This window comes from Arvicanthis niloticus, chromosome 3 (assembly GCF_011762505.2).
Source record: "Arvicanthis niloticus isolate mArvNil1 chromosome 3, mArvNil1.pat.X, whole genome shotgun sequence".
Lineage (NCBI taxonomy): Eukaryota > Metazoa > Chordata > Mammalia > Rodentia > Muridae > Arvicanthis > Arvicanthis niloticus.
This window is the reverse complement of record NC_047660.1, coordinates 85,767,037-85,786,706: the sequence shown is the minus strand read 5'-3', so window position 1 is coordinate 85,786,706 and position 19,670 is coordinate 85,767,037. Positions and strand designations below refer to the sequence as shown.

Sequence of the window (19,670 nt, the reverse complement as noted above, 5' to 3'; positions counted from 1 at the left end):
TATGCTTTTTCCTCCTTCTGTCTCTCTTTGTTTTGAGGTGTACATGTTGGGCAAGCACTCTAGAACTGAACTATAACCCAGATCTAGAGTTTCTCTTGAAATAATCCATGCTTGCGGTGGTGACAGGCCTAAGTTCCCGCAAGGCCAGAGTGGCAGAGCCCTCTGTAGTAGCTATGGTCCCTTTAACAGAAACCCACTGCCAATCCTCTGCAGTCCGCAGTAGTCCTTACTGTCTCCTACCCCAGCTAGGCTATTTCAGGCTTTGGGGCAGTCATTTGCTTCTTCTGCTTTAAGTCTGTGAGTTAAGACTTTCTCAAATGACCCCAGAGTCTGGATAAGTGAGGAAGGAGACCTGGCTCACAGATAGAAGCCATGAGAAGCCATATCTGTTGTAACCAGGAGCACCATTACTTCAAATGAGCAGGCATAGACCATACAGACAAAGTGTCCATGAACAAGGTCCCCCGGTGGGGCACGGGCTAGCTTGTCATGGTCCTGCCTCTTTTCATCCATTCATAGAGACCTTTCATTCAGTGAGACTCACTCCTCAACTGTCTCCAGTGTCAGCTTTCACACACACACACACACACACACACACACACACACACACACACACACACACAGAGGCAGGGCCTTCTCTGTCCACCACACTTCCACCCCAGGGTCACAGCAGTGGGAAGGCATTGCTTTCTTCAGGGCAGAGGTGGAAGAGTGAGTGTAGAGGACAAACACCATGCAGTGTTCTCTTGTCCCAAGTCACTGCACTCAGTTCCTGGCCTCAGCTCCCCATGACTGAAGGCCACCATCAGGAAGACAGGAGACTCACAAAGTTCCGTGATTCCAACCAGCTTCCTTCTTATCCCTGCGCACTATGCTCAGAATACCTGCCATCTGTCTCTTACTATGCGCTCGTGCCTGGCCCAGTTCTAAGAACAGAAAGTCCTAGCCCCAGGGGAGGCTAACCCAGATCCCCAGTGAAAGTGCAGGCAACACCATCCCCTAATTAGACCAGGATCTAAGTGTATAGATGGAGGGTTTCCACCCCAGATGTATAAACTGAACACAGGACTGTTCCAAGGTGTGGGTGAGGGGAAGATTTTTACTGTGTATATGAGGGAGAGTAGGGTCAGAGGCATCTGGAGGAGTGCAGAGCAGGAGAGCGAGAGCGGCAGGCCATGAGAGGGCCGCGCTCCAAGAGAGGTGAGAAAGAGGCGGGGTGGGGTGGGGGGTGGGGGATGGAGGAAGGAAGGAAGGAGACCAAGAAAGACAGACAAGAGAGGAAAACAAAAGAAAGGTCATAACTGAGGGAGCAGGTTGTAAGGGACTGAGAAGCTGTGGGCAGGAATGGAGAAGTTTAGGATAGAGAGAGGGCTGAGAAGAACCAGGATGTCAGCGTGACAGACAGCCACACGTTTCTTTTGGATTTAAAGTGAGTAGCTGGCAAAACAACAGTTTTAACAATGTACTGGACAGACAGCTAAGTGGATGCTCCCCATATCCCACCCCTTTCTGTACTTGAACATTTTCACTTAAAGGCAGCAACTGCTCCAACTGCCAGTGCTACTCGTGTGCTTAGGGTCATTGTTGAGTAAAATAAAGGTTGTGTGAACACCAGCACACTATCACACCATGACAACCGATCTGACAGGTGAGTGACATACACAGAACAGACACCCCAAAACGATGATTCACACCCCAGACAGGGCAGAGTGGGAGGGTTCAAGATTTCATCACAATCCACAATCTAAAACTTAGGAGCTGTTTGTTTCCGGAATTTTCCACTTAGTATGTTTCAGGCAGCAGGTGGTCACCGGACACTGGAAACCTAGAAAGTAAAACTGTGGCTATGTGGGTGCTGCCATGCTGAGACGCCTCGGGGCTGCCCTCGGGCTGAGAGCATGCCCCCAGCTGAGGTCTTCTCTATACCAACCAGGCTGGGAGGCAAGTCTGCTGGCCCCTACCAGCTGGTGGACGCAAAACCTAGACAAGCCCACTGGTCCACACAGCACCCAGTCTTGACAGGTCTGGTCTGTGACAGCCCCTCTCAACCCCTGCCTCCCAATGAAACCTTCTGAGCATTCTCACTGTCCCCAAATAGGGCAGCAGTCCAGCAGAGAGAGAGCCACAAAGTCCTGGTACTTCAGAACAGAAGAGGTTTTGAGAAGGTATCGACACAGTAAACACGTTAAGTATGAGGTAAGGAATGGGGTGGGGGGTGTCAGTGGAGTAGCTCTGATGAAGAACACCTGGTGCCTGAGGGTAGGATCAAGGAAAGGAGACAAAGGGTCATATGAGCACTGACCCAGACACCATGAGGTAGAGACACAAGCAAGTAATAAGACCACAGAGATGTAGGCTCTAGGCACACATTTGGCTGAAACAGTGGATTACAAGCTCTCCATCTTCAGAGTGAGATCTGTCTTCACAGACTGCCCTGAGACCCAAGATGGACCCACACTCCCGGGGTAGGGGCATCCCCTCCTTGACTGGGTTTATGAAAGGAAAAACCCAGACATCATTCCATCTCAGCCTTCCAAGTCTTCCTTGCTAGCTGCCCCTGCTGTAGACAAGCCATGTTCAGGCCTCAGGCAGCCTCCCTTTCCAGAGGCTCTGCCCACTGCTGTCTTTGCCACAGTCCTCCTGGTAGGCTCTGTGAACTCCCAAAGCCCTCCTGGCAAGCCTCAGAGAGGAAATGTGCCAAGAACCAGTTCTGGTAGTCTTGTCATGTAGCTGGAAACACAGTCAATATGTGGTTTCTTGAGGGCCTGGCCTACACTTGTCACCCAAGTGCCTGCTCTGCCAACTGAGAGGAAGCTGGCAGGGGTGCCTTTCCTCGGGATGAACCTACAGCACAGCTTCTGCCTAGACAGCTGCTCCCTCTAGCCTAGCCTACGTGCCTCCAGGGAGCGCTTCTTGGAAACCCAGGCAGGAGTGGAAGCCACAGAACCTGCTACTGCTGAGAGATCATTCTAGAAGACCCTGGAAGCAGCCCTCAACCTTCCTGCCAAGTCCTAGAGCTATGTCCACGGATGACTGTGCCTCACTAACACAGGGCCCCTAGTGTGGTTTTCTCCTGACCATCAAGGGAAGCCCTGGGAAGGTGGGGGTTGATTCTGCCACAGCAAGAATGGAAGGCCACTGGGATTCCCTCCTGGATCTGGTCCCAGGGCTGAGGCAGCAGATCCGCTTGGCCACTGTCGGTCTGCCGCTGGCTCTCCCCAATGGACTGGAGGCCACAGCCAGGGGGAAGGCGCAATGAGAAAGCAATTCTCCAGAGGTTTACAAACTCTGGATAAATCTACAGTCTCTCAGTCTTCCCTTGGCTACAGCCTCTCTTTGCTCTTTGGTTCACTCCTATCTGCAACCCACTGTGCACCCACTCTTTGAACACCCACTTCCCCTTTGTCAGGACTACCGACTGCCCCTCTTTCAGGCCCTGCCTCAGCTTGGGAAGGGTTTGAAAAACCTTTCTAACTTGACCCCACAATGACCTGGAAAACCACCCCGGGTTAAGGCTCTAGAGGATAGGGTTGCCCAACACTAGCCAGACCCTGGGGCAGACTGATTCCCTCCTCTGGATGGTGGCTTTTCAAAGGCTTCCGACTGGGTTTGGAGTCAGAGCCTGGCACCCACTTCCTGCTAGGTCTCAGAGCAGAAGGGGATGAGGAAGATCTTTAGCAAATTTGTTTAGTCTCTTCACGCAGGTCCGGACCCCTGACAGGAAAAGGGATGGGGGGTCGCCCGTTCCTCTTCCCACCGACACAAACACGCACGTACACGACTCTCCAGCCCCTTGGGAACCATCTCTTGATCCCCGGCTCCCGCGACTATAGCCACCCTCCCGCAGGGCCCGCGAGCCCCACGTCCCCGGTTCCCGCACCCCGTCGAGCCCCTACCTGGGGCGGCGGGTGCGCAGCAGGTGGGCAGGCGGCAGAGCGGCCGCGGGCAGGCGCGGCAGCTGGAAAAAGCCCGCGCGGCCGGCATCAGGCCCATGGCGCGCCCGGGCGCGGCGGCGCGGCGGCGGCAGGAATGCCCGGCACGCGCACAGGTAGCGTCTTGCCCGCCGCCCGCCCGGCCTGAGCCGCCCAGGGCTGGACCTGGGGCGAGGGCGGGAGGATCGAGTGCCTGGGATGCCTCCTGCCAGGCAGCTCCCAGCGCTGGGAGCTCCCGGTCCGCACCCCTTTCTCGGGGCCGCGGTATCAGGCGTCTGGAGTTCGCAGCAGTCCTCCACGGGATCACTTCCTTCTATCTGGGGACCCTCTTCAGGAACACCCACGCAGGCCAAGGCCCCGGGGAGGCACAAGTTCTAGGTGGTGCAAGGGAAGCCAGAGAAGATTGGGCAACTGGGTCTGAGTCAACCTGCGAGCAGGGCATTGATTATTATTATTATATTATTATTATTATATTATTATATTATTATTAAAGCAATAGTAAGTGGAAGGCTCCACACTCCAGGCCCTCCAGGTCTCTGACCTCCTTGAAACCAGCACCCTTAGGGTTAGTGGCAATGGTTTGGATTTGACCTCATCTCCTTGAACAGTTCTAAAAGATAATTAACAACTCTTTTTAACAAATCAAGAGCGGGTATGAGATTATCTGAGGTCTCCTAGCTAAAAAGTGACAGAGATTCCTCAATAAGTCTACGAAGCCTATCTATCTTCCCAGGGTTCCTTCTGGAGACGAGAGTCCACAACGTTATGTGTAGGATCAGCCTACACCAGAAGGCAGAAGCAGAGCTGGAAGAGATGGAGGCATAGAGAGGAGGAAGAAGGCCCTGAGCCTGGGGAAATTGATCCTCTCTTCAAGCTAGGTGTGCAGCGGACAGTCACTTTATTTGCTTACGCTTAGTAGGCTCTCACTTGGTGTAAAGACCAAGGAAAAGTTTAGGGCTCCACCAAGAACCAAGATACACAACCCGCTGCAATATTTTTAAGAACACCCCTTAACCCACATTTGCACGCCTTTAATCCCAGCACTTGGGAGACAGAGGTGGTGGATCTCTGTGAATTCCAGGCCAGCCTGATCTACTTACTAAGTTCCAGGACAGCCAGGGCTATGTAGAGAGACCCTGTCTCAATACAACCAAACCACCAAACCAAAAGACAAATCGTAGTACAAAAATCTATAACGATCAAAATACCAAATAAAGGCAGGTTGAGCCAGTCTTAATCACATCCTGTCTTTATTTCAAATGGGGTATTTTGATGTCCATGTCTTCTCCTGGAGCTTGTGACTGCCTCACCTTACACAGCCAGAGAAGCTTGTAGGTATAAGCACACTAAGGGTGGACAGGCGGTCACAGACTAACTACCAAGGGACCCAGGATGCTTGAACCATAAGAGGAAGAGGAGATGAGACATGTCAGCCCAGAAAGTGTAAAGGTTACGGGAATATTCTGGTTCACAGTGTCCTTGTGTCTCCTTTCCAGCAGTCCTGAAGGCCTCTCCCTTAAAAAAAGCTCCAGGAGCCTGTGATCTGGGGTCCTCAAGTCAGGGGACACAGGTCCTTGGGGGAAGCCCATTCTTCCATTAATTTTTGCCTGTGGGACACTGAGACTCTTAGTCCAGGCCCTGAAGCTAAATGTGGGGCCAAGAGTGTATCTAATCCAAAGTGTTCAGTGAGAAGTGTTTCTCTCCTCAGGTTACTATGAAGATGGGAAGGGTGGGGGTACCCACCTACTTGTCCTAGGGTGGGTTAGGTAGGTGCCCACTTGTCTCCTCTCTGAACCCCAGTTTCCCCATCTGGAGTTAAAACTCGAAGTCTAGGAAAGCCCCAGGTGAGTGGAGGTTTGCAGCTGCCTCCTGCTTATTAGTTCTCACCAGCCCTGCTTCACTGAGTCCTTGGGTTAGGAGCAGCCTGGGGAGCAGGGCTGGAAAGCTGAAACCACAAGGATGGTTCTCTTCTGTGAGCATCCTGGTAGCAGGCGGGCTATTCTGCTTGGATGGGCATCTCTGAACTGTGTGCAGAAGTGCTGAGTTCCATGTAGCCTAGTGAGGGAAGGTGGGTGGATACAGCTGCACAACAAGGGGGGATGGAAAACAGGAGGGTGGGAAGAGGGGAGGGAGACAGTGTTAAGGATGGCCAAGCAGGGGGTGTGGGGGTGGGAGCTCTCAGATAAAGTAGTTACTGTGGCCTTGGCTCTCCTGGCAGACAGCCCCAATGCCTTGTCTCTGCTGAGCCTGTAGCAGTGGCTGCTACCTGTGTCCCCTGACTTGAGGACCCCAGATCACAGGCTCCTGGAGCTTTTTTAGGGGAGAAGCCTTCAGAACTGCTGGAAAGGACACAAGGGCACTGAACCAGTCCCTAAACCCTCAGATGCCTGATCTGCCTTATATCAAACTGACCAGCATTCCAGGCCTGTGGGGGAGTCTCCACCTAGCATCCTAACCTTCCTGTCTCACTAGAATTGGGCAGACAGCATCAGAACCAGGTTCAAGTGTCCAAGTGTCAGAAGCCCAGGCTCAGGCTCAGGCTTGCCAGGTTGATATTCACTAGAACTGAAAATAAGACTGTCTTCTTGAGTCTCCCATTGAGGCTGAGATATGGAGTAAATGGTGCTGGGGAGAAGTGGTCCCAACCCTCCGACTCCGACCTTAGCTGCCTATACAGACTCACAGATAGCTCAGACGCAAAGATGTGTAGACAGAGCCACACTCTCACGATCCTTCAGCCTGCTCCACACTGGCTTCCCTTTCACTGCCACTAACCTCTGTCCTTGCAGGTAGCTCAGCCTGACTCCTGGAGTCAATGTTCACACCCCTGCTTCTTATACTCACATCCTGGAGACCTCATCACTCCAAGTTTTTGGACAGAGTTGCAGCCTGCTCGGTTCACCAGCCAGACCCAGAGGAGAGCTGCACTCTTGCATAGACAGTCAAATAGGTTGTGGTCCTCCCCTCAGACCTGTCCAGGGAGCAGTCAGAGGTCTCCTCAAGACTGAAGGTCAGCTCATCCCAGTCTCTGCCTTAGAACTCTCCAGTGCCCTCTCTTCATCTCTCCAAGTAGAAGCCCATGTCCTGGGGAGGGGGGAGGTGTGAGGGGGGAGGAGACATCCACCTGACTCAGTCAGAGCTTCATCTAGCCTCCTTCAGTGTTCCCACCTCTGCCAGGGCTAAGGCTGGGGTCTGGCAGGTTTCCACCAGACATCTTCCTGGTTGGCTATAGCCTTCATGCAACACTTTGTTTTAACAACGAGACACCACTTTACACCCACTACTACTACTGTGGTGGCTATTAGCAAAACAGAAACAAAAGCTTCTAAGAGGCAAGGAGGACCGGCCTCTCCCTGGGCACCTAGCAGGTGTAAGCACTGCCAAAGCCACTGTTGGCGCTAATGCTAAGTCTTTGGCTTAGACCTAAACATTCCTTCTGACGTCTATTTCCCTGTAAATAAGCAAAGACGCCAGGAATCAGGAAATTGACTAACCGGCAGCTCTTGGGCTCCTGTGCTGTTCTTGCTGCCTAGATCAAGAGGACTGTAGGTCACATGCCAGAGCAACTACCCTCATGCCAGCGCCAGCTGTTGGCTGTCATGAACACTCCATGAGTGCTTTGAGCCAACTAAGCCACAAACTAGCCGATTCTCCTGGCCCCTGAAGGCCTAGCCACACCCAGAGCTATTTGAAACAGTGTGAGGTCGATTTTGCAACCAGAGACTTTCAGGAACCATTTCCACCTGGGGGGGGGGTTGAACTCCCCACCTCCACCCCGGGGGAGAGAACACTGTGACTAGTAGCCTGGCCACGACTGGTCCAAAGCAGAAGGCTCAATGCCTGTGGTTGGTGCTAGAAGCTGGGATGTAATGGGACAAACGAATGTCCTAAATACTCCTTCTTGGGGTGTACAAACAGGCTGCTAGGGCTGGGAGTCGGCTGGAAGAAAACTCCTCCCTCTACCGCTCTGCTCCGCTGTCACAGCCGCTCCACCTCACCTCATGCAGCTTGATCCTACAATCGCATGCCCCCTACACACCTTGCTGACACAGGATGCTGGGCCTGTGCTAATCACACCCTGGTGTCAGGGGACACCTGTACCTGAAAAGCCCTAACCCCTGTGGGTACATGCTTCTTCTACAACCCTCTAGTGCTAAAAGCTGTTCTTACAAAGGTGCCCCAGTCATTCTGGCAGGTAGCACTAACAGCTGAAGAGACAGCTAAAGAGTTCAGTGTGGTCTGAGCACAAGAAGAAAAGGAGGATGAACACACGCGATCACAGAGCAGAGAGCTGATGAAACGATGCAGGAGCCTGAAGGAGCCTATAGACCGTGGTCACCTCAGAGTTTCAGACAGCCAAGAATGCTTCTACGTAAGGTCTACACAAGGATACTAACCCTTGAAAGGCTAACTTTCCAATACCTTAGGCCAGCAAGGGTCTATAACAGGATGCCACTTGTCCCTGATTCTGCCTGCTTATTGCCAGTGCTAGCTGCTGTCAGACACGGAGGGAAAGAAAGACACCCAAGGACCAGCATTTGAAGGGCTTCCTTGCTTACACAGAGTTCCTATTCAAGCAGAGGAAAAGTCCCCAGCCAGCTGTTGGGTGACAATTAGGGTGGGAAGAAATGTGAACTCTTAGATACATCACGACCCAGGGAGATGCTTGGCATAGCCACTGTGGAGAAGGGCATGGTGTTTCCTCAAAAACTTAACCAGGAGCCTAACAGGTTCACTTCTGGGCGTGGACCCAGGAGATTGAAAGCAGGGCTATTCATGTACCCATTGCTCAGGCTGGAATCTAGAATGTCACCCACTGGCTCATATTTTGAGTGCTCACTCCTAGGCTGTCGGTGCGGTGTTGGGGGGTAGGGGCTTGACTGACAGAAGGCCAGTAGGGTAGGGCTTCCAAAGCCAGCCCTCTGGTTTCCACACTCTCTTTCCTGCTTAGGTGAGGAGGCTCTAGCAAATGCTCCACAGCCATCAATCCCACCATGCCTTCCCCACAAGAAACTTTGGGGAAGAAAACCCGAAATGAACCTTTCTCCCTTGTTTCTGTCAAGTATTTTGGTCTCAATAAAAAGTAACTTTTATACCCATGTTCACAGCTGTATGATGCAAAACCCAAAAGGTGGAACTAGTCTATAATTCACTGATGAATGAATGAATGAATGAATGAATGAACAAACTGGGGGTAGGGGCACTTAATGGAATATTATTTTGAGAGTGGGTAGGGTCTTGGGGAGAAATTGAAATTCTGCAGCTGGAGAGATGGCTCAGTGCTTAAGAATGTACTGTTCTTGCAGGGGATCTGGATTAAATTCCCAGTACCCACATCAGACAATTCACAACTGCCTGTAACTGTAGCTTCAAGCAATCTGGCACCCTTCTGGACCATTCAGGCACCTATACTTATACATCATACCCTATACACTTACCCAAGATAACTGGAGTAGGCACATTCAGAAAATTAGCAAGCAGGATGAAGTTGCCAAAAGCTGGCAGGAGGAAGGAGGCAGTGGGATATTTGTTTAATGGACACAGGTTTTCATTTTGGGAAGATAAAGTTCTGGAATTGGATAGTGGTTGTGGCTGCACAACACTGAATGCACTTAATGCCACTGAACCACACCCTCAAAAGCTATTAACATATGCATTTGGGGTTGTGTATCTTTTACAGTAAAGAAAAACTAAAGTAGAAAATACACAGGTTCAAAACCAAAAACAGAATGTCTCTCTCACAAGGCTCATTCCCAAAACTCAAAACACCTGCTTTGTTTTTTTTACAAACATTCAGTGACTGTTAATAGTGGGTGGTGGGGTGTGTCTTAAAGTGGCTCCTTAGACCAACAGCATCCCTGGGAAACTTAGAAGCAAGTTCTAGGACCCCACCCACTTGAGTGAGCTGCTCAGAGGTGGGCCGGCAGCTGACTGTGTCTCAGATATGACCACCACCTTCTAGCCTCCATGAGTACCCACAAAACATGGTGCACACATACATACACACAAATAAAATTAAAAATAAAAGCTTTTGAAAAAGATAAGGGGAAGGGGAAGGGAAAGGTTCATATTGTGAATAAAGAGATTATCTTCCCCGTTCTCCAGTCTGGTTGCTTTTCATTAATTTTGCCTAATAGCCAAGCTAGCATCTCCAGTACATGCTAGAAGCATCCAGTCTCCCTCTCTCAAGTCTGAGGGTACCTGTGGAGCTGTGTGTATGTCAATGTACATACATGTGTGTGTGCTCGTGTGTGTGTGTGTGTGTGTGCTCGTGTGTGTGTGTGTGTGTGTGTGTGTGTGTGTGCTCGTGTGTGTGTGTGTACAGTGATGGTCAAAGGTCTAGGTCTGTGTCTTCCTCTCCTGCTTTCTATCTTTCTGTCCCATTTATTCTCTCTCTCTCTCTCTCTCTCTCTCTCTCTCTCTCTGTGTGTGTGTGTGTGTGTGTGTGTGTGTGTGTGTCTACATGCGTTGAAGCTAAAGAATAATTTGTGAGACTTTGCTCTCTCCTTCCAGCATGTGAGTTCTGGGAATCAAACTCAGGTCATCAGATTTGGTGGCAAGTGTCTTCTGCCATCTTGCCAGTCCCCAGTACTTTTTTTTTTTTTTTTTTTTTTTTTTGATAGGGTATCTCACTTAACCAATTAATTTAAAATGGATACTCCCATTTGCCTCTGCTTCCCCAGTGCTGGGACTAAAGATGCGAACTGCTGTGTCTCACCTATATATGGGTGCTGAGGACCAAAGCCAGGACCTCATGCTTGTATGACAGACTTTACCAACTGAGCCTTCTTCCCTGGTGAGTGGGGGTTACATGTTCCTCAGGAATGTCATCTACCTTATTTCTGAGAGACATACTCTCACAGAGGTACTAGAGTTTGCCATTTTTAGACTATCTGGGCTGGTCAGTGAGCCTGAGGGAATCCTCGTGTTTCTGCTTCCCCCATGTTGAAATCAGGAGTGCAGACACCGCCATTGCCACCGCCACCACGTGTGGTTTTTTTACTTGGGAGCTAGGGATTAACCCTTCTCTCTTCTTTCCTTCTTATCCTTGTGAGGCATTCGTTTTTGTTTTTCTCTGTATCTTTGCTCCCTGACCATCCATAAATGCTATCATTCACTTTGTGGCATCGCTCAGCTCACTATGAAGGGATCACAGCATGCTATGTGTTGATTGGCTCCTCCAGTTCACACTTCTATAGTCTTATGTATTCTATCAGGTGGGGCTGTGGTGGATTCCACCATCCCACTACAGTGTCCCACTGTAAGAATGAGTTAGTTATCTACTCGCAGTGCAGCTAGGTGCTTGAGTTAGTCTGAGAATGTCATAAATACAGGGCTGTGAAACCCTGCTGCACCCAACTCTCTTAGAAGAACTGTGCACACATGTCTGCATGGGACCCACCTCCCCCGGGGGAAATGCTGGTTCCTGTTTTCTACCATAGTAACTTTGCCAGATATCTCCAAGCAACTTCCCTGCTGATACATGCAAGATACATGCAAGTGATGCATAGATGTAACATGTGGTGAATCCACGTGTCTTTGGTGACCAATGGGCTAAAGCCTACTCTCCCTGCTCTCAGGCTGTGAGGATTGCTTCTTTGCAAAGTGCCCATTCGAGCCATGGTCGTTTCCTACTGGTTCATCTCTGCCCAGCTGAGTTGGGAATCCCATGATAGGTTTGAATATTACAGACGCCTGCTCCCTAATCACTGTCCTCCTTCCAGCCTCTCGACTGACTCTTACAGAATGCATGTCCTTTGTCTACGCAGTACGGATTATTTCTTTTTCCTCTAAGCTCCCTCTGATGCTCACGACCTCTTATGAACCACAGACCAAACATGAGGTGTCTGCTCTGTTCCTTGGCTTCACTTTCAATGTTCTGGCACAAAAGGGCTACACAGAGAAACCCTGTCTTGAAAAACAAACTAAGAAGATCAATCTAAATCAAGTCCTATCTGTTTCCTGCCTACAATTATACCTGGGGCTCCATTGCACTTATGATGAAGTTTAAACACTGCCTGCCATGCCCCACTTACTACCCAGACACCTCTCTCACCCAGGCCCTCTCTCCCGCTGTCTTCCTCTTTCCATCCCCAGGCCTTTTGCTCCTCTGCAGCTCTTGCTCTTAAGCACCTTCAGATGTGTCTCTTTGTCTGTCTTGTCTACAGACGCCTGCGGTACACAGCAGGGCATGGGGGTCAGAGGCAACACTGGCTTTGTTCACCACTGAATTCCCAAGTGCCTGGCATAGACCAGGTATCTGGTACCAGTCATGAAATGTTTTGAATGAGCAATAAGTAAACAGTAGATCAAGGAAGGGAGCTGGGCATGGCAGCCAGGGTTGGGATCCAGTACGTCAGAGAGGCCTAGAAAAAGGGAAGGTGGATGACGGATACACTGGGTATGAGCACAGGGTAGCTTGTGATCCACCTGCACCCTGTAAGAAGTCCATTCAGCATTCAGCAGGGTATCTAGAAGCAAGCAAAGGCCACAGGCCTCTATTAGGAGACTCGAGTCTCCTGCCAACGGCTAAGCACTAGGCAGGAGGCATGACTTCAAGAACAGTAACAGAAGGACCAAGCTGCCATCAGACATACAAGATATACCCAGCAAGTCCAAATGAGAGGGAACTTGTGGGCCAGGGCAAGAGGACAAGATTACCTGCAGACAAGGGTTTTACAGGGTGGACATGCGAGCTACGGGAAGTACCTCCGCCCAGCGGGGCCCAGATGACACGCCGGATGGCCTGCACCCAGTCCTCCATATCACGCTGGGAGCTGGCCATGAGCAGGAGCGCCTCAGGGTTGGCCGGCACCTTCTCCCGCTCTGCGGCACCACCTGCAAGACAGGGCGAAAGGGCTTACTTCAGGGTTCCAATGCAGGACAGCACAGCAGATCCCCTCCTGACACCCCGGAGCTCAGTTCTTGCTTCCGGTTTGCATCCAGTCTCTTTTCACAGGGGGGCACTCGCTGGTGTTTCCTTTCTCCCTTGCCCTCATGTCAGTTTGTTTTTATGTGTTCATTTGTTCCCGTATCAAAACAGAAAATCATCAAAAGCATTGCAGGACATCACGAGGGGAACACACCTATTCCAGGGCAACTCCAAGAAGTTCAGTCCCCACTGCAGCTTCTGTGTGTTTTGCTGAAATCAGTTACCCACTGTGTGAACTACTCACTGTGCGTTCTACCCTTAGTGTAACTGAACACCACACACACCAGATTCCTTATAAGTACCAAGGTGACATTGGCCAGATATTACGTCTGAGCTGGTGTTCAGGAGTCGTCTACTTGAGTCTATACCAAAGGCAGGAGAGGAGAATTAGAGCTTGCTCAAATGGGGCACCTCCTCGGGCAGGCACTTCACTGGCTCCCAGGTTGACCTCTGCAAGTGAGTTCATCACTCTGATGTTCTAAAAACCGTTATGCTGAGCGCTCCAGGCAACTTAAAAGACTTTAAAGAATGATTTCCCTACCTTCCACATTCCCAAAACATTGTTACTTATTTAGGGTCCGAACGAGGACTATGTGCTGGGGAAGAGTCTCAGAGACAATCCTGTTCCCAAAGGACAGAAGAAGGTAGGCAAAGAGCACTGGTAGCCCTGGACTGGATCTTGCTGGACTATGGCCCAGGGGAGGAGCCCAGATGGGAACAGATGTCTCCTGAACACTGGAAAGTTCCAGAACAGTTCTGCTGAGCATACAGCCACCCTCTGCCTATCTTCACAAGGACTGAAAACACTGCTGTTACAAGTATGTGGTGAGGGACTGGAGAGATGGCTCAGCAGTTAAGAGCACTGCCTGCTCTTCCAGAGGACCCAGGTACAATTCCCAGCACCCATATGGCAACTCACACTATCTGTAACTCCAGGATTCAATACCATCACACAGACATACATGTAGACAAAACACAAATGCACATAAAAATAAGTTTTAAAAAAGGTGTATTGTGAAGGGCCTGGGTCTCTAACTACATTACACCTGAGTTACCTATACCCTCAGCCACCCTTCCTACTTTACAGACATGGAAACTGGCACAGTACAATGAAATACTTTGCCTGCACTCACATCATTCCTGAGAGTGAGAACCATACAGCACATTGATGGATTTCCAAATACTAAACCAGCCTTACACTCCTGGAACATTCTCTCCTTAATTTTGTATGTTGTTGATAATTTTTTTTCTCTTCATGAGGGGTGCTGGTCTGTGGTTCTTTTCTTGTGATGTGATGTGTGTGTGCGTGTGTCTGTCTGTCTGTCAGTCTGTGTATGTATAAACATAAATGCAGGTTCCCTTAGAGGCCAGAAGAAGGTGCTGGATTCCATGGAGCTGAGTTACAGCCATTTGTAAGTGGTCCAATTTGGTGCTGGGAACCAAGCTTGGATCCTGTGGGATAGCTGTGAGCACTCTTCGGTGGTAAGCTACATCTCAACCTCTATTTTGCTATTTTGATGAATCCATTCCATCTCTTACTGGCAAAGCTCTTTCTCCCCTTGTCCCACCACACAGCAGTGATCACTTTAGAGACTACAGTATACGCATCTTTAGTTACCATTGTCTGCACTGAAGACTGTCGCACCACTTGCGGCCCGTGTGTATGTCCAAGGACAGCTGTGAATATGGATCAATACATTTGTAGATAACAACTTTGGTAAAAGTTGGACATGCCTGTGGGACTTGTCAAGAGTGTTTCCATCATTGTCTTTCCTGTCTTACAACTTGCTGTTCAACAACACTGTACATCCCACAGTACCCCGCACTGCCTCCACTCAACCAGCCAGCACCTTTTAATTTAAGTTATTTAAGGACACATACAAGTCTGTACATGTGTCTCTCTGTAGAATCCAGGTCTCATGTGACATTGTCACCTCTGCCTGTCACCCTTCTTCTGGCATCCCTTGTCTTATGCAACTATTGATGACTAGCTCTGAATCTTTGGACAGCTTTTGTGTCATGGAATAAGACATCAGGCTGACTGTTTCCTTTTGCCTGTTTGGGGGAAGTTGCTGTACAGCCCACTCACCTGCACGTCAGCTTGCCAGTACCCTTGTTTTCTATTTCTACTTCATTGCCTTTGAGTCATTAAATTCTGAAGTGCTGCGTGTGAATGGGGTTTATTGAACTGCTTAGATTTATGAGTTTGTAATGTTCATAAAGCTCCGGTAAAAAAGCATAAAGCAACGTGTCTGTTCTTCCCTCTGCTCCTCAGTGACTCCACTTACTTGTGCATTAAACATGGAGGCTCTCCCACAGCTCACTGATGAGATGTTTGTGTTAAATACTGTTTTTCTCTATATGTTTATCTTTGGGTAGTGTTACAGTGGAATAATGCCCCCTCAATAAGACACTTCCATTCTCATCTCTAGAACCTGTGCATAGATTAGGCTACATCACAGAAGAGTAGCAATTTTGTCAGTGGAATCTAAGTTCCTAATTGGCCCAGTACAGTTGTAATGGGCTTTAAAAGTAATGGAGAAACCAGAGGCAAAAGTGGGTACAGGACACATAATACAAGACCTGATCAATCACAGTGGCTGGCCTCGAAGGTATAGAAAGCCCGGGAGCCGAGGACCCTGGCAGCATATAGGAGTGGGTGAGAAGCTGGTCTATCCCCTACAGCCTCCCCAAGACACATCTCTGTGATCCCTGGACTTAAACCAGACTTATAACCTCCAGAACACAGACATCACACAAATCAAACTGTCACTTAAGCCACCGATTTCATGACGACTTGTCACAGCACCGGGAGAAAATAACTACAAAGGCATAACTACACACACCCATAATCCTAGCACTCTGAAGGCTGAGGCAGGGGGTTCACAGGCATGAAGCAGCTCAGGCCTACAAACTTTCCGGCAGTAAGAGCCTGTCCCCCAAACAAACAAACCCCTCAAATAATAGCAAAAACACACAGCTTCTAAGCATTAAGCTCACCAACCTTTCATGGCTCCCGTTCATCCACTTGGGCTATTTCTTTCCATGTGTACAGTGAAGGCTTGCTCTCAGGAAATATGATCTGGGTTTTCCACATTGTTATTTATATGTATTCCATGTCTCCACTGAACTCTTAGGACACACTGAATTTAGCTATTAAACAAAAATCCTGTTCTAATGTCTCAGTCGGTTGACCTTAAAATACCTGTCATTTCTGGGTTGTTTTCAGCTGCTTGACTTTTCCTCTCCATCTGGGTTTTACCTTCCTGCCTCTTCACATTCCTGATGTTTGAGCAGGTGCCAAGCACTATGGATTCTCAATGCTTGGGTGCTAGGGGTTTATATTCCTGTAAATACTCTTGAGCCTCCCTCTGAGATGAAGTTAAGTTCATGACGGGAGTTTCCTAGGTGGACCTAGAGGGCTCAGGGAAATGCTCACGGTTCCCCTACAGAGGGAAAGTTCGCTGTATAATCCACCCAGTGTCTCACGGTTGTGTGGCTTTCCAGCCTGACAGATGGGAACAAGCACCAATCCATCCTGTGCTGGGGTGGACTTGACTACCTCAGGTCCTTCTTTGCTCAGTCTTGGGTGGTTTCCTCAAATGCTTGTGGTGACAGGTATACAGGGAGATCCAGTGCATGTGCTGTCTCTGCACAGCTCTTTCATCTTTTCATACATCATCCTGCAAGCTTTGATCTCCCAGACTCTCAGCTGTGTTGTCTCTACCCGTGGAGGCCATTGGGCTCCACTGATTGGTGTGTCCCTTTCCCGTATCACAGTCTGGAAACTCCCTCAAGGAAGTCAACTAAGGCCTATGGACAGTCTGCTTTGTTTTCAGGTCCTGGCTCAAAGGCCCTTCATTATCTGATGTCCGATATCTTGACAACAGGGTTTCAAAAACACATGTGTTGAGGCAATGTTGTTTTCATAGCTACTATATTGATCTCTGTTGCTTCATGTTTGGAAGCAACAGTCACAGCATTGCCTCCAAGGGACCCATGACATGGGACACCTGTAGGAGGCCTTAACATTCCCAGGCACACACAGCCTCACTGACACCACAGGAAGGACTATCACTAAGAACATCTTACACATACATGCAGAAGCCAGGACTCAGAAAGAACTTGACACTGGACACATAAAGAAGCAAGCAGGGGACCAAGCACAACCACGGGCTCACTCACTGTGCGTCTGTGGCTTTATTGCTGTTTCTTCCCTGTTTTTAATCATTTTTATTACACTTTAAAAGTTTTGTTTACTGCTATTTTATAGGTGTCTTGTTTACGTGTATGTATGTGCACTGTATGCATGTATTATCCAGGGGCTGGAAGAGGGTACCTAATGCCCTGGAATTGGAATAACAAGAGTCACTGTCCAGGTTGGTATTAAGTCAACTTGACATAAGCTACAGTTATCTGAAATGAAGAACACCAATTGAGAAACTGCATCCATCTGGATTGCATGAAGGGCAGTTTCCTGAGTAATGATGGATATGAAAGGGGCCAGCTGTGAGGGTGTGTGTGCTATCCTGTAGGCCGGTTGTTCTCAGTTGTATATATATAAAGAAAAAAAAAAAAAAAAAACCAAGCTGAGCAAGCCATGAGGAGCAAGCCAGTAAGCAGCACTCCTCCATGGCCTCTGCTTCAGCTCCTGCCTCCAGGGTCCTGCCTTGAGCTCCTGCCTGACTTTCCTCAATGATAGGATCACGATTATGAAGAGTAAGCCAAAGAAAAAAGCCCTTTCCTCCCCAAGTTGCTTTTTGTCATGATGTTTTATCACAGCAATAGAAAGCCTAACTAAGAAAATGGTAAGTTACCAACCTGGGTCTTCCACCAAAACAACAAATGATCTCCTGTGTGTGTGTGTGTGTGTGTGTGTGTGTATGAGTTCCAGGGACTGAACTCAGGTTGTCAGAGTTGGGCAACAAGTGCTTGTCCCCCTGAGCCATCCTCCTCTCTCCTCTTCCTTTTAAACTAATCTGTGTGGTCACTATATTGCCACTGCTCTATCACACATCCTGGGCACTGATGGCCATGTTATTCAGGGATCAACTTTCATCTTGTGTGCGGCACGTGGATTTAACAATCCCCCAAGCACCCAAGTCACATACCTTCAAGGTGGGGAACGTGAAATCAGGAGGAGGAAATATCAGCTTGTCTTAGTACCTTAGCTAGACGCAACCCCAAGTGTCCGCTTTCATTATCACATCCGGTTAAATACAAGGAAAGCAGGGTCAGTCCTGGTACTAATGGCATTTTCGGCCTTCTCCTGACCTCCTAGATGTGAGGACAACAAATGCCTTCATATACTGACAGATGCTCCTGGGGGATGCAAAACTGCCTTGCATTGGAAGCCATTGATAGAGATCTATCAGGTCTACACTGAGTCTAACCTAGTGTTTAACTTCACAGCCGTGTGATATTGCACAGGCATTGTGTGGAATGTCCAGGAGGGATTCCTACTGTTCTACCAAACCTGGTTCCAATCGGTGTTAGAAAGCCAAGGCTGCGGCGGACCTGCACCCTTCCCTACTTGGCCCTACATAGATTCACATTCTATATAGTGACCACACAGATTAGTTTAAAAAGAAGAGGAGAGAGGAGGCTGGCTCGGGGGACAAACACTTACTTGTCTACACAGGGGGACTCACTGGCATCATACGAGGCTTTCAGTGCTGTCTGTGTGCTGTGACTTCCAAACTCATCACTCTCCAGACATGGACCAATCACATCCTAGATCTGGCTTTGCCATCTTTGTGGCTGAGGGCAACTCCCACTAGCAGTTACTCGGGTTGAAAACATACACACCCTCCTCTCAGCAAATCCCATCGGCTTATCTTTCAAACTGGTATCGCTTTTCACTGTCAACCTGGTGGAGGTCACACTCATTTCTCAACTGGCATCATGTCCAGGCACCTCTCTTTTGGTTCCTTAAATCTATTCCCAGTACAGAAGCCACAGTGATCCAGCTAAAACTGAAAGAAGCCTGACACCCTGGTCAGTCTTCCCAGGAGCCCCCGCGCCAGTCATGATCTTGCTACCGTCATCAGGGTGTGGCTCCCTACTCCTGCTCCACTGTCCCTGGTTGTCCCCCTCTTTGCATGTGGCCACTCTCAAATATGGTCTCTGTTTCATGGGCAGCATCTGCCCTTTCCCTGCCCGGTGCCCGAAGAGCTGCTCTGCCAGACACTGGCATGGTTTGTCCCTCACTCCATTCGTGTCTCTCTGTGAATGTCACCTTGAAGTGTCTTTCATGACTTCTCATCTCCAGCCATACCCATGTTCCTTGCCAGCCCACATTGTCCCATAGTATCCACTAGAGTCAAACACACGCAGCATCTGCTCACGTGACACATGTGCTACTTGCCAGCCCGCTCACTTTGTCTGTATTTTGTGCAACTTTAAGCACTGGGAGGAGGCTGGTATAGAGAAGGGACACACAGGACACAAGAAGCACAAAAGGTAAACAAGAGCAGTAGACTTTTAAGTCACTGATAAGGTGACTGAAAGGATCACAGTACCCACTGCAGACAGACAGACAGACAATCTGCTGGTGTGTGGAACGGCCAGCTGTGGGCTGTGACCCACACAGAATCCCCAGGGGGCAGCTTCAGCTGCCCATGTGCCAATCTGCCTCGGGCTGAAGCTGCCTGTGGGTCTTCCCTCTTTCCCTCATTTCTCATTACTTGCATGGAGGCAGCAAATACCACTTTCCCTTCAAGGGTGACGCTCCAGGTTCCCAGGCACCTAGGATCTTGGTTGTCCACTTACCCCTGGGCAGGCGCCTGCTCCTCTTCAGATACTTG

The 19,670-nt window shown here is 49.4% G+C and overlaps 1 protein-coding gene across 7 annotated transcripts in view; it reads right to left on the bottom strand.

Moving 5' to 3' along the window:
• Arhgap22 (Rho GTPase activating protein 22) overlaps nucleotides 1-19,670 on the bottom strand; it is a 155,980-nt gene that overhangs the window by 14,130 nt on the left and 122,180 nt on the right. For 4 of the 7 annotated variants that reach the window (XM_076931452.1, XM_076931454.1, XM_034497940.2 and 1 more), the window contains one exon: nucleotides 12,594-12,770. In XM_076931452.1, the coding sequence (XP_076787567.1) occupies nucleotides 12,594-12,770 (177 nt within the window). Of the gene's footprint in view, nucleotides 1-3,896; nucleotides 4,003-12,593; nucleotides 12,771-19,670 lie in introns of those variants that run through there. The other 3 variants (XM_034497942.2, XM_076931451.1, XM_076931453.1) reach the window with 2 other exon arrangements.